Here is a 14471-nt window from a genome sequence, read left to right as displayed (position 1 = left end):
TTATATTTACCTGGCGGTTGCGCTGTATTGTTTCATTATGATGCGTTCAGTCATCGCGAGATTGATGTGAATATTATTTTGAAAAGCAGATGAGAGAATGCAGAATAAGATGCAGTGTGTAAAATAAATGCGGTCTTAATTTTTCAGACACTTAAATGAGTCAGAATGAATGCGTTACAAATGGACATCTAAAACAGCGATGTAACTTCTGGAAAACATCAGATGGCAGCAGTGAGCCCTTCGCCCGGCCATGTGTGAAATGTGATGCTTTGCGCCTCAAAACTGTCCGCGTCTTTCCAACACCGCGACACCGACAATTGAACAAAGGGAACCCACATTTCCTGGAATAACACTTTCGAAATAAGACAAACCGACCTCACCTATCCGGAACAATCACTTCCTCGGCCGCTGAGGCTTTTATTTTGGGGAAACTAGCTCATGTATTTCCGGTCCCGCGCTAGTTGCCGCATGTTAGCTTGTCACCGCTGATCGCATTTATTTCCTCAACAGAGACCCTGCTAGCAGTAACTTTTTCAGATTGATACAGAATGGAGAGAAGCTGACGCACCGTTATTTCCCGGACCGTTAACTTTCCTCCCAAGCTTTTCCACATGACATTACAGCTTACATGCTGGGCTGGACTAGAAGAAGCCAAAATACGCTTAAATTTGATTTTGTAACTTTGACAACTGGAGACCTGACAAATCCTGCTCATTGTTTTTTTTTTTTTTTTCCTCTCCTTTTTGGACGTTTTAATCGCCTCATTATTTTTGCGTGATGCGCAAAGTGATGGCTCCTCTCCGGAGAAGAAAAACAGGGGTTCCGGGGGTTTTCTACTTCTATCTCTCCATTTCTGTGGCTTATTCATACAATATAGACTTAGAACATCCTTTGGTGTTCCGGGGACCAAATTCCAGTTTTTTTGGATACTCTGTCCTGGAGCATTATCATGACAACACACGCTGGTGAGTTTCGGGTTCTACTCTCCCTGTAAGTGCCTTGTTTGCTGTGCTGTCAGTATTTTTTTTTTTTTGACCTTATAGCAAACAAGTAAAGTAACGTCTTTTAAAACCTCTGACAAATACGAATGTAATCTAAAACCGCCGGACTTTGAATGCAAACTGTCATTTTGCTCGAAATCTCGTCTTCAATCCATGTCTACACACATGGCATATATTTAGATGTGTAGGGGTGCAGTAACAGAAGTGACAGATACTGTAAGATGGAGGGTCATCCCATCCTCTCCTCTCTCCTCACGCCTGCAGGATCATAGTAGGGGCTCCTAAGGCAAACTCCACGTTCAGCAGTAGCGTGCACTCTCCTGGAGCCGTGTACAAGTGCCGGGTACACAGCAACCCGGAGCGCCGCTGCACGGAGATGGACCTTGGCAGAGGTGAGCTGAGCTCTGAATGCATCCACTCACAATAAAAAAGTTCAGAAATGAAGCTACTCCGACAGGAACCCCCTCTTTACCCCCCCCACCTCTCTCTCTCTCTCTCTCTCTCTCTCTCTCTCTCTCTCTCTCTCTCTCTCTCTCTCTCTCTCTCTCTCTCTCTCTCTCTCTCTCTCTCTCTCTCTCTCTCTCTCTCTCTCTCTCTCTCTCTCACACACACACACACACACACAGCTTCTCCTCCAGGGTCTGCATACACTCCTCCATCTGTTTTGTTTTATCAGAGTAGCACAGCCTGGCTTCAGCCTGAACAGGGCGACAGCTCCTCCAGATTTGAATCTGCTGTGTGGAGACTCACACAAAATAACGGTCTTTTTGTGCACCAACATTTTGATGAATATGAAACTCTTGTGCTAATATTTTCAAAAGAGTGCAAGCTCTTTTGTAACCAATCATCCTGTCTCTGTTCTTGTGGTCTGAAGACCCAGAGTAAGTGCGTGGTTTTAATATTAACCCCGTGCTCAGTCAATGTGTCGCCAAAAACAAACAGAAAATTTCAAACAGAGTGTGTGCTGCTCTCAGCCGAACACATGGGTCTGAGGACCTGAAGTTGGATGGGCCTCAGAGAACCCGAACACACTGATACAGATACACTTTCAACTACATACCATTCTACTGAATCAATTGTCTGTGGGAGTAATAGAATACAACCTGGAGTCATTTACTTGTGCATTTAGTTCCGAAGCTGGACAAATGTTAGACGTGTTTTTAATTCTTCTAAAAATACGATGCAAAAGAAAACCATCATAACCTTTTATGGATTTCTGTTTAAGCAGCTTTTAAAGCAGCAGTGCACACACACACACACACTCACAAAGTAATCGAACAGGTTACTTATAAAACCGCTCCCCTCGGTACAGCCATGAGAATCTTTTCAATGTAGTCCGTTTGCCGTTTCCCTCCTGAGGTGGACTTATTGTTTGCTTGTACAATCTGACGTTTGGTCCCATTTGAATTTTGTGTCATTCGTCAAAGTCGCGTTTCATTAATAAAAAGCCATTTTTAAATAAGATATACAAAAATGAAAATTGCCCCGAATGAGTGAGTAAATGGTTGTTTGTCTATGTATGTGGCCCAGCGATTGACTGGTGACCAGTCCAGGGTGAACCCCGCCTCTCGCCCAATGACAGCTGGGCTGGGTTCCAGCATCCCCATGACCCTGAGTGCAGGATAAGCGTCCGAAGATGGATGGATGGATATACAAAAGTGTGAAAATAACTGTTTAATGAGCTTTTATCGTCAGCTTTTATATCAATTTCAAAATCACTATTCAAGACTGTGATGTCAGCGAGTAAAAGATCTGAAGTTTTAGGTGAAGTCTGTAATATACAGTTTATCCTTAATAGCTGTAAGTGTACATGAAACAGTTTAAACTCCTACATTCACACTAACATCTCCCTCTTTTGAAAAAATGAGATGCCACTGGCCAAACTGTCATCTGACTAAACAGTGTAGACACTCCATACAAGAAGATAATGAAACCTAGGATCCCAAAAAACTGATAAAAGCCCCAAGAGTGACAAGTTTGTTGAATCAAGGCATCATCTGTCTAGAATAACTCCCCATCGACAAACTCATTATCTTTCAGGAAACAAGGCAAGAGAGTCGTGTGGGAAAACATGCCAAGGTGACAGAGAAGATGAGTGGATGGGGGTCAGTCTGGCCCGCCAGGACAGAGATAACGGCAGAATACTGGTGAGTTCAACTGCACAGTTCTCGTCAGACAGATTAATAGAAAGACCTGTCCCAACAATATTTGTCTCTCCAGGAGTCATATCTGGATGAGTAACAAGGAAAATAAAAAAAGATTTTAGATTCTATGTTCCCATTGTGTGATACTGTTGTGTTTCCCTTGTGTTTGGCTGTATTGGAGTGAAGATTTTCAAAAAGATGTAGCATTAAATAAAGTGTTTGCAGATAATCAAGCAGCCAGCAAGTGGTGTTAATCCCAAAGGGCCTGTGCTGGCTGTTTGCACAGAGATCATGGGGTAGCCCCCTCTGTTTGTTTAGGCTCCAGCCCCTCTGTGGTGGTCCCCGTCCAAGGGCAGCCCATTCCTAAAACCCTCATCTCTGTCTCCTGTTGTGGGTTGTGAGAGAATCAGCTGGCTTTTGGGACAGTCTGATGGTGACTGTTGTGTCAGAAGGGTCTTAAAATCCTTCCCTGCCTTTAGAGGATACTGTTAACACTTGTGACAGGTGTGTGCTTGCTTGGATATCAGTCGCTGATTGTACTTCACCTCAGAGAGAGAGAAAATTCCCAAGAATCCCTTGTTCTGAAAATGTCATAACTGTTTGGCCTCTGTTCCCTTTCACGTGTTTGCCTTTTATCCATTCTTTACATCCTTGAGGAATGAATTCGAATGGTTTTCAAAACCACTGGTTTTACTCATGTCATACAGCCTACCAAAATGTGAGTTGTATAACTGTTAGCACGAGAATTTTTGTCTGTCTCAGTTGGAACATGAAAGACTGTGACTCTACTGAGCCACATGTTAATTCTACTGAAAGTTCTTTTTTTAAATTTCAAGTAAATGGACTCACATTTCTGCATAACAGGAAGGAAACTGCTGTCTGGCAGATGTGTAGCAGTGATTTTATCCGTGTTTTCAGTGAAGCCCCTCCTTGTCTCTAAACATGACAATATTACTGGCACCTTGTGCAATGTTTTTATCAGTGTCAGCTGATTCTGCTCAGAGGCGAATATTGTCTGTGTGTTTCTATGTTTTTGTGTGTGCCTCTCCTCACACAGGCATCCAGAAGTGACCTGAGAGCCACTGGAGGTCCAAGAATTACTTCATTTATACATTTTTCTCTGATCACTAAAATGTTTTAGAAGCAACAATATCCTGAACATTAATTACTTTCAGTTTGGAAAATATCCCCCGTGTCTAAGGAGAGTAATTCCATGGTAATTCCATGGTTTGTGCTTGTCCTCTGAATTGTACAATTGTCTATCTAATATGCCTACTATGCCAACTATGGTTGGCATAGTTTAAGATGACACAAAGAGATCAAAGATTACATGATTTAGATCTCCACACTGGAATTCAAATCCTTAAAATGCTCCTGACAAAGACATTAAAGATTACATGATTTAGATTTCCAGACTGGAATTCAAATCCCTAGAGTGCTCCTGACTACCTCTTCCTGTCTTAAAATTTCAGAATATATAAATTTGCCGCTTTTTTTTCTTACTCCTATCAACGAGCCGCTGATGCAAGACTTCACTACAGCAATCATTCACTCATTTGTATTTATAACATCATACTTGAGTCTCGTGATACTGGACAAGGATTCTTCTCTTGACTAGCTCAATGTTTTTGTGACGCAAATCATGCCGGGAGAGTCAAACTAAATGATGACAGGTACGATTTTGACACTGATTGATTAATTTGATAAGAGTCTACTCATGTCAAACTTTGCACAGCCAAGTATAATTATAATAATTTATCCTTTATTGATCCCTGTGGGGAAATGCGATTTACCCATCATGGATGAACCGTAGGCTGCCGTCCACCAGGGGAGTAGTTAGGGGTTCAGTCTTGCTCACCAACACTTGGACACTCTTGGAGGAGCCAGGAATCAAACCAGAAATGTTTAGTTCCAAAGACGATTGCTCTACCTCCTGCGCCACGCCGCCCCCGTCATCAAGTCATCGAGCTGTTGGTACAAGATGAAAAACACCCTTTTAGATTTAAGCTTCTCCTAATGCAGTTTTAAGATTGAGAATCACATTACACAGAACCTGGGATCATGTGTCTCTCAAGGCTACAGAGGCAGTGGTTTGAAAAGATGGATGTGAGGCTGCATCTGACGTTTTCAAACCACAGACCATATGAATTTGGGTGGGCTTCTTTAAAACTCATCGATGATGGTTTGAGAGCTGCCGAGATGCACTGACTCACAGCCCGGCAAGGGTCTTAAACAATCAGCGTGGTCGAGCAAAGCCGCAGTGTGTGCATGTACAGTGCAAGTGAGTGCCTTTGTTTGTTTTCTCGCAGGCCTGTGCCCACCGCTGGAAAAATGTCTACTACGACTCTGAGCATATCCTTCCACATGGATACTGCTCCATCATTCCTTCAACCCTTCAGGGAAGGACCCTACCCCTCATCCCTTGTTACGAAGGTACCTTAACTTAAAGGAAACCTAAGTTCTTTATTTGTGCAATTTTTCAGTAATTATCATTGATCTTGGTATGGGGTCAGTTTACAGGAAATTTCTTGCTTGTTTTCAGTACCACACTGAACATTTGCAAAATGATAGCAAAGTTGTCTCTCATTCTTTTTCCTTTTTTTTAGCCAAAGAAAATTTTCAAAAAACAATCAAGTGCAGCTGACAAACAGAGATTTTAAACAGCTGCTTAAATGGCATGATCTGCTTGCAAATAGGGGAAATTGTTTAATTGTGTTATGATTTGAGCAAATACAGCAAATTTTTTGCTTGTTTTCTGTTTTTTCCAAGTTACATTACAAAAAAATAACTAATTCCATTTGAAAAATACAGAAATGCACAACATTGCATGCCAATCCATGCAGATATCTACATGTGTTTTGATGTGTGATTCTGCCACTTTTCAAAGACAGACTCTCTTCTTAAATGTGCTCCCAGGTCATCACTTCACTTCCTCTTCTTGCTTTGTTTGACAGCACTTGTAGGGGAGCCACACTGACTTCATGCTGATCTAAGTTTGGTATTTTTGTAATTTGAGACTGCTGTGTCCCCCTCGGAGTACAGGGTCTTGTTGAATGTTAACTTGCACTGTTTTCAGCCTCCTTTCTGCCCCCAGATTCCTCTTGGATGGGACTGAATCTTTGACTAACTCCATATGGAATGCAGGAAAAACTCCAGTAAATTCTGGCTCGAGCACACAGTGAAATAATTTGTGGTTTGTTTTTTCTTACAGACCATAAGCAGAAGTATGGGGAAGAGCATGGCTCATGCCAAGCTGGGATAGCTGGAGCCTTCATGGAGGTCAGTAACGGTGCTTGTACATCTGCTTAATCCATTTTAACATGCGCTTTTGTTGTATTCATGTTAGTTTCAAAGAACATTTGGACAGATTCTGTTCATTGTTTCTCACTTTTTTGTCACAGGGTCTGAATGAGGTTTATATGCTCAGTTGGAATAGTAATGTCTAATAAATCTACCAGGTGCCGAACTATATAAAGACTTATTTTCTATTTCTAGTTGACTTCGGATACTGAGATTTGTTACCAGCCGTATATGTATAGCGGTAGGGGATTCTTCTCCCAACTCGCTTGCTTGTCAAATGATGTGGAAAAATCGACATTCTACACTAAAGAGTTCTGGTATCGAAGCAGCAGGAACTCTGCTGACTAACTCCTGATTACTGCAAGCTTATGTTTCCACTGGCAAATAGGAAAGGCTGCAGTGACCTCACCTGACCTCTGGTGTGGGTCTACAAGATAAATGATGTAGAAAACACAAGTTTCTTTTTCCTTTCTATTGTAGCAGAGACATGCTACAGTTTAGATAGTTTTTTTTTTTTACATGCCCTAGGTAGGTAATTTGTCCCTGATGTTGTTAAGAAGCCACATGGCCAACAAAGGTTTGTTTCAAATCCTCAAAGTACACTCACAAAGCATTTGGTACACACATTTAGAGAAGTTCTGAGATGTATAGAATTATAGATCCTGATCCGGGTTTTATTTTTTTATGTCCTCAAATCTTTTTCATCAGCTTTCTAACTTTTATGGTATATTTGATTTTCTTTATTTACATTTACATATACATGTAGGGCGCTCTCACATACACCCTCAGTAGCTAATACAGGCTTAAAATTTCACACTTGTGGCTTCATTTCCCATGATTTGACTGCTTACTCATTGAATGCTCTTTTATGAAGGCTATGAAGTTGATGTTTCTTACGAAATCAAATAGCCCTTGAAATCCTGTCTGTGGTTGTTATGAACAGCTGAGTGTTACGTCATGTTTAATTTCATAATATTATTACATAACACTTTCACTTAAGTGTTCAGGTGAAGAGCTCACAAGTGATAAAGCAAAATCCGAGTTTGTATTAGAAGATTCTGTTTGCAATGTGTGATTTGTAAAAAAAATAAAACAAGATAATTGAGCCCACATTTTTGCCAAACTGAGGAGACAAGGGTTGATCTGTGAAAGCTTTTAAGTGACCCCCCCCCTTGAAAGAATGTAAGGAATTTCAAGAAAAGACATCCAACTGCTAAACCTTATCCTCGTCTGAACTGCTGATCACGGGCCTGGTGGCACCCAGATGTTTGACATCAGTGCTCAGCAAGGTGCTGTTTTTATTAGATCTAGCATCTCCTTTGAGAAGGTGTTGCATGATTTTAGATTTTATAGAGAAAAATGCAAGGAGATTCAGGATTTGTCTAAGAAAGGAATTTTATGGATGAGATATGTGTGTAGCTCAAAATCTTAATTGTCCTGCTGTGATGTTTTTATTAGTGGTGGATAATCACTATACAAAACTGTGAACTATTCATTTTGCAGCTGTCAATCCTATTTGGGCTGTGAATTTCTCATCACTTCAAAGAAGGCAGCCTCAGTTCCCATGACATCTGGCTTTGTGGTTTAGAACAGATAGCACACAACCCTCTGTGGCCTTTGGTTAACCAGAACTTCGCCCAGTAGCGTTTTTTTATTTTTTTATTTCCTAGAACAAAAACAGAAGGTGATTCAGAGTCCTTTTCACAGCAATATCTTATGGAAAGTGTGGATTTTTTTTTTCAGGAGCTAGTGGTGATGGGGGCCCCGGGGTCATACTATTGGACTGGGACTGTCAAGGTGTATAATTTGACGTCTAGTACTGTCTACAGCCCAAAGAAAGATGATATTGACTCCCACGGATACAGCTATCTTGGTAAGTTATTTATATTCATTGAAAGTAAGAACGTTACACAAAAGGGACTGACCCTATGTGCATCCCTAGGTTACGCTGTCACTGCTGGACATTTTTCCTCTCCTAATGTAATGGACATTGCTGCAGGGGCACCTCAGCACAGTGGAAGTGGAAAAGTAGGGCTTTCATCGTCTGTCTGATTCTTCTTGGGGGTTGATATGGTCTTGTTTGAAGCACTGATTCCTTTTTTTTCTCCTGCACAGGTTTACATTTTTAAAATTGATGGTGACTCTTTGGTGAAGAGTTTCCAAGCCTCAGGGAAAATGGTATGAGTTCAGAATTGATCTAATAAAAATGTCATGCTCTCTAACAGTCCTGGCTGTAATTATCAGGATTTGTACCTTTTGAAATAAGGGTCAAACACAGGTGTCTTCTTATCTAATCTACCCTTGCAGGACCATGTTTTAATTTTATCATGTTCTGCAGGCATGGTACACTAAATGATTTGTTGTAAATACTGCAAAGTTTCTGGCCATTGTTATTTTTTGACACAGGTTTACAGAGCAATCAAAATAAGGTACTATCGCTCCAAACCTCTTTAAATAATAGAGTATGGTCAAGACCTGCTCTTTGAAAAGTGCTTTAAGATAACCTCCATTCTGATTTGACACTTTATTCATTAAATTGACTTGTATTGAATGAATTGAATTAAATATGGTCGATATGAAAACTCAAAAAACAAAATCTAAATATAAGTTCCATTAGTAGTACACAAAGAAATTAAACAATAGTCTGAAAGAAAGGTTTGACCTAAAAACATTTAATCAAATTAATTTATGATGCAGTTGAAGATTGAAGACTTACAGACTTACTTCCAAAAGCATAGGAAGCTGATGTGTAAGGTGGTTCAAAAAAGAAGCTGCGTAAAGCTATATCCAATGCCCTGTGAACCATATAGGCCTTTTGGATTTTTATTTATCATGTACTAAATATTGATAATCTAATGATCTATAGTCTTAAACATGTCAGCCCACATTCCACAGAAACATTCAACCATAAATCTTAAGACAGAAAGATTTCACCGTGTTATAATGTTTGCATTTAACCCTGATAATACTTGCAAGATTTAAAGCAATCACAAGAAGTTTTAACTGCTGAGGGATTCCGTGCATGTGTATCATATTAACTTGATAGAAGTGTCTGTGATCTGACCCAATGTTCTGTGGCTCGGCTTGGTTCCAGATGGGCTCTTACTTTGGCTCCTCATTGTGTGCAGTTGATCTGAACCAGGACGGCCTGTCAGACCTGCTGGTGGGGGCTCCCATGCACAGCCAGCTACGGGATGAGGGCCAGGTGTCTGTGTACCTCAGCAGGGGCAATGTGAGTGGTATCCTTGGGTCAGAAATCAGTTATTTACTCGTCTGTCCCATTGATAGAGTTATATATATGTTTCTGCAGTTGTTACTATGAGTAATTACCAGGTTGTTCCATTAACTTTTCCTGATCAGTGTAATAAATGATAAGTCTTGTCTCTTTCATCCCATTGCAGGGGGTAATGGAAGATGAAATTGTTCTAAATGGTGACAATGCTTACAATGCACACTTTGGAGAGTGCATCGCCTCAATCGGAGACATAGATGATGATGGCTACCAAGGTTTGTACGAATTAGTAGCTTGATAGTCCTTGATGTTTAAAAATTGCGATATTGAAGTGGATTTTATAATACCTTACCGTTATTCAACAAGCATGAATAGAATGTTTAAAAGGTGTTTGTTTGACTGTGCCAACAAAGAAAAAGAAAAGATAATAATGTGTTCAACAGCAGATGTTGTCCTCATATCATTCTGTACATGCTGGAGTGAAATGCAAAAGTGAGCACGGAAGCAAATCAGCGTGTTTAAGTGTTAGATGGTTTTCCTGTTGTCTAATCTAGAAAAGATCAACAGTGCTACTAGGGTGGAGTTGCCTGATCGTCAAGCTAAAAGCTATTTCCACCTTCAGCCCTAAGAGAGACAGTTCTCAGTAGGTGCACTGTTTTCACAGACCTTTAGTTTTGAATACCCTGCAGTGCATGAGGTCTTTAGAAAATATTACCCTCATTCTCTCCTATAGTCAAAGTAACTCAGACATGAACAAAACATACACATGCTGAGGCACACATCAATGCTGTAAGTTTCTCCAGGTCTTGCTAGACATTGACACTTCAACTTAGCTTTCTCTTGCTGTAGGCTTTTAAGCGGTTTCATCTAAGTGTAAGATTGTTTTCTCAGAAAGATGTTATTTTGGAGTTTTAACTCACCTGCCAGTGGATCACTTTTGGAGTATTTAAAGGGCCTCACTGACAAACTGTTTTTTAAATTGATAAAGGGTTTTAAAAAAATATTCATGTGTTTTTATCAAAAAAATAAAAACTTGTTCAGTTCACCTCAAAGTTAATCACACTGGGCTATTTTCTTTGAACTGCCTTCCTTTAACCATTTCTGCTGCAGTATGTTACACAACATAGGATGGAGGCACATGAGCAAGAAAGAACATTTATGTGAGGGTCTTACTGAGGAAATCGGATAAGGAGCTGTTGTTTTAAAGCTCTTGCCAGTACTTTATAGTCTTGTTTCCACTCTCTCAGAGGTCGCACAACTTTTTATTGCCACTAACAACGCGTAATTGTCTATTAAGTCTTACTGGTACGGCTTGTTTCCCAAATACCAGCCAGCAGAAAGTAAACACATGGTTAATGAAAGCCTTTCTGCACATAACTAACACACAGTTTCACTGCAATATTTTGTTCCTGTTCTCTGTCCATCTCCTTAGATGTAGCCATAGGAGCACCCAAGGAAGACGACTACAGAGGAGCTGTGTATATCTATCACGGGGATGCAGCAGGAATCATCCCCAAATACTCCATGGTAAGAGATACTTAACACCAGATGAACTTACTAGTCTATTTTTGTTATCGTTAATGTTCAACAAAGAATATGAACTAACCTTACTCATATTTTTACATTTATTTGTGTCTCAGTGAAATCACTTAACAACTCACTTTAATTTCCATTAAAACCATGTGGTCATCTTGCACACATGTTAATGTTTTTGAGGTAGAAACCTAAAGTGTGGTGGCAATGTGGCTTTGGAAATATATGTCCAACCACTAACGCTCTGTCTGTCTGACTGCAGCATTTGCACGAGTGCCTATGAAGGTTTCCAAGCAAAAAAAAATCACATTGTAACCCTTCAAGCTATAAGCCATCAAACTGTTACAACATGTTAAAATTGACAGGATGTCCATCACCAATATGGTGTATTATCTGCAGTATAAGCAACGGAAAGGAGTTTTCTGATTTTGGCATTTATTAGCATTCTATCCTCAAGGATGCAGAGACTTGGTTTATTAGAATATCTCAAGTAATATTTTACTAAGAATATTAAAAATAGTTATTAATGTTATTATGAGATATAACATTTCCAAAACATGTTTTAATACCATTTTATTGGTACCAGTTACCAGTTCAAATGACTAAATATGTTCAAACTCGTATTTTAAACAAAATCACATTTATCTATGTTAAAACCAGCATCAGGCGAGGTCTAATCGCACTGTCTTTCATGGGTTAAAATGTGGTTTTGAAGCCTGGTATGATGTTTTGCAGAAACTATCAGGGCGCAGTGTTAACTCTGGCCTGCAGATGTTTGGCCAGTCCATCTCTGGAAATGTGGATGTGGATGGCAACGGGTATCCAGGTAGGCTCTCCCCTCACTGGATGAGAAAGTTTGAAAGTTTTTCCTAACCACAGCAGTGAAATAAAATAAAAACAGCAAAACAGGAGAAAATGTTATACTGCTAGTTTTGAACCCGAGGACTTGTCCTTCATTCTTACTAATGTAGCATCCCATCAACTCGTGATACAAGCATCTTGTTTACTGCATTCCTCAGCTGACAGTCAAACTCAGCTAGAATGACAGATAAGAAATGCACATTGTTTGCCTCTTATTTGTGAAGAGCCATATCAAACTTCATGTTCTTTGACCAAACTTTGGGCCAAAGACATGGTTAACCATCTTGGTGTGAATCACTGACTTGAATGGTCAGGTGATGTTTATTAGAACACAAGACTTCTTTCCCTTTTGGCTTTTCCCTTCAGGGGTCACCACAGCGAATCATCCTTCTCCATCTAACCCTATTCTTTGTATCCTCCTCTCTCACACCAACTAACTTCCTATCCTCTCTCACCACGTCCATAAATCTTCTCTTTGTTCTTCATCTAGACCTCCTGCCTGGCAGCTCCAATTCCAGCGTCAATCTACCAATATACTATCCCTCCTCTGTATCCCTCCTCTGACTGAACCATCTCAGTCTGGCTTCTCTGGTCTTATCTTCAAACATCTAACATGTGCTGTCCCCCTGATAGACTCATTCCTGATTCTATCCATTCATGTCACTCCCAAAGAGAACCTCAACATCTTCATCTCTGCGATCTTTAGCTCTGCCTCCTGTCTCTCCATCAGTGTCACTGTTTCTAGGCCACACAGCGTCACTGGTCTCACCACTGTCTTGCAGTGGAACCCGTTTCTTTACCTCTTTTCCACACTCTTGGTTGCCCTGAACTGCAGAGCCTCTTCTTCTTTCGGCTTTTCCCTTCATCTGTCTACCAATATATTCTCTATCCCTCCTTTGTACATGACCGAACCATCTCACTCTGGCTTCTCTGACCTTCTCTCCAAAATATCTAACATGTGTTGTTCCTCTGATAGACTCATTCCTGATCCTATCCATCCTTGTCACTCCCAAAGAGAACCTCAGCATCTTCATCTCTGCGACCTCTAGTTCTGCCTCCTGTCTTTTCGTCATTGTAATTGTTTCTAGGCCATAAAGCATCGCTGGTCTCACGACTGTCTTGTACACCTTTCCTTTCATTCTGACCGATGGTCTTCTATCACATAGTACCCCTGACACTTTTCTCCACCCATTCCAGCCTGCTTGGACCTGTCTCTACACCTCTTTTCCACACTCTCCGTTGGTCTGGACTGTTGACCCCAAATACCTGAAATCCTCCAGCTTCTTGATCTCCACTCCCTGTAGCCTCACCGTTCCAACCGAGTTCCTCTCATTCACACACATATATTCTGTCTTGCTGCGACTAACTTTCATTCCTCTCCTTTCCAGAGCATACCTCCACCTCTCTAGATTTTCCTCTACCTGTTTTCTGCTCTCACTACAGATTACAATGTCATCTGCAAACATCATGGTCTACGGAGATTCCTGTCTAACCTCATCTGTCAGCCTATCCATCACCATTTTGAACAAGAAGGGGCTCAGAGCTGATCCCTGATGGAGTCCCACCTCCACCTTGAACTTCTCTGTTACCCCTACAGCACACCGTACCACTGTCTCATAGCTAGCATACATGTCCTGCACCAGTTTAACATACTTCTCTGCCACTCCAGACTTCCTCATACAATACCAGAGCTCCTCTCTTGGCAACCTGTCATATGCTTTTTCTATGTCTTCAAAACCACAATGCAGCTTCCTCTGGCCTTCTCTGTACTTCTCTATTAGCATTCAGATGCAAATACTGCATCTGTAGTACTCTTTCTAGGCATGAAGCCATACTGCTGTTCACAAATGCTGACTTCTGCTCTCAATCTAGTTTCCACTACTCTTTCCCGTAACTTCATTGTATAGCTCATCTACTTTATCCCTCTATAGTTGCCGCAATTCAGCACATCCCCTTTATTCTTAAAAATAGGCACCATCACACTTCGTTACCATTCTTCAGGCATCTTCTCACTCTCTAAGATCCTGTTGAATAATCGTGTCTCTGTTTCGCCAACCGGTATAGATCATTCTCACCCTCCCTACTACTCCTTACATACTATTATTATGGCATCTTTCCTTACAGCAAAATGTAATCATGGGAATGATTTTAAATGTAATAAACAAGAAAGACATTAAAAATGTGATATTTAATTCTCTGTGAACCTTTATTATCCTGATCCTTTTAAATGCTATTTGTTGATGTTTTTGTCCCAGATATCACAATCGGAGCGTTCATGGCAGACAGTGTGGTGTTACTTAGGTGAGTAATTTTGTCTCTGTGAGTGCCAAAGAGATATTTCTACAATTTTCACTCATGAATTATTCAATGTCCAGTCTTTCCCATGCTGTATTTCCATGA

At 40.6% G+C, this 14471-nt stretch overlaps 1 protein-coding gene across 2 annotated transcripts in view; it reads left to right on the top strand.

The window, feature by feature from the left end:
- The first annotated feature begins 538 nt into the window (after positions 1-538).
- itga9 (integrin, alpha 9) overlaps positions 539-14471 on the top strand; it is a 49674-nt gene continuing 35741 nt past the window's right edge. For both annotated transcript variants that reach the window (XM_086167644.1, XM_086167654.1), the window contains exons 1-13: positions 539-965; positions 1266-1393; positions 3042-3148; positions 5455-5578; positions 6357-6424; positions 8189-8318; positions 8388-8473; positions 8561-8623; positions 9540-9677; positions 9847-9952; positions 11110-11204; positions 11946-12036; positions 14327-14372. In XM_086167644.1, coding sequence (XP_086023770.1) covers positions 778-965; positions 1266-1393; positions 3042-3148; positions 5455-5578; positions 6357-6424; positions 8189-8318; positions 8388-8473; positions 8561-8623; positions 9540-9677; positions 9847-9952; positions 11110-11204; positions 11946-12036; positions 14327-14372 — 1370 coding nt within the window. In that variant the 5' untranslated portion in view covers positions 539-777. The remainder of the gene's footprint in view (positions 966-1265; positions 1394-3041; positions 3149-5454; positions 5579-6356; positions 6425-8188; positions 8319-8387; positions 8474-8560; positions 8624-9539; positions 9678-9846; positions 9953-11109; positions 11205-11945; positions 12037-14326; positions 14373-14471) is intronic.

This window comes from Fistularia commersonii, chromosome 2 (genome assembly GCF_037954325.1).
Source record: "Fistularia commersonii isolate RoL2024-O1a breed Wild chromosome 2, RoL_Fcom_v1.0, whole genome shotgun sequence".
Taxonomy (NCBI): domain Eukaryota; kingdom Metazoa; phylum Chordata; class Actinopteri; order Syngnathiformes; family Fistulariidae; genus Fistularia; species Fistularia commersonii.
Note: the sequence above shows the minus strand (reverse complement) of the source record. Positions and strands in the feature narration are given on the sequence as shown.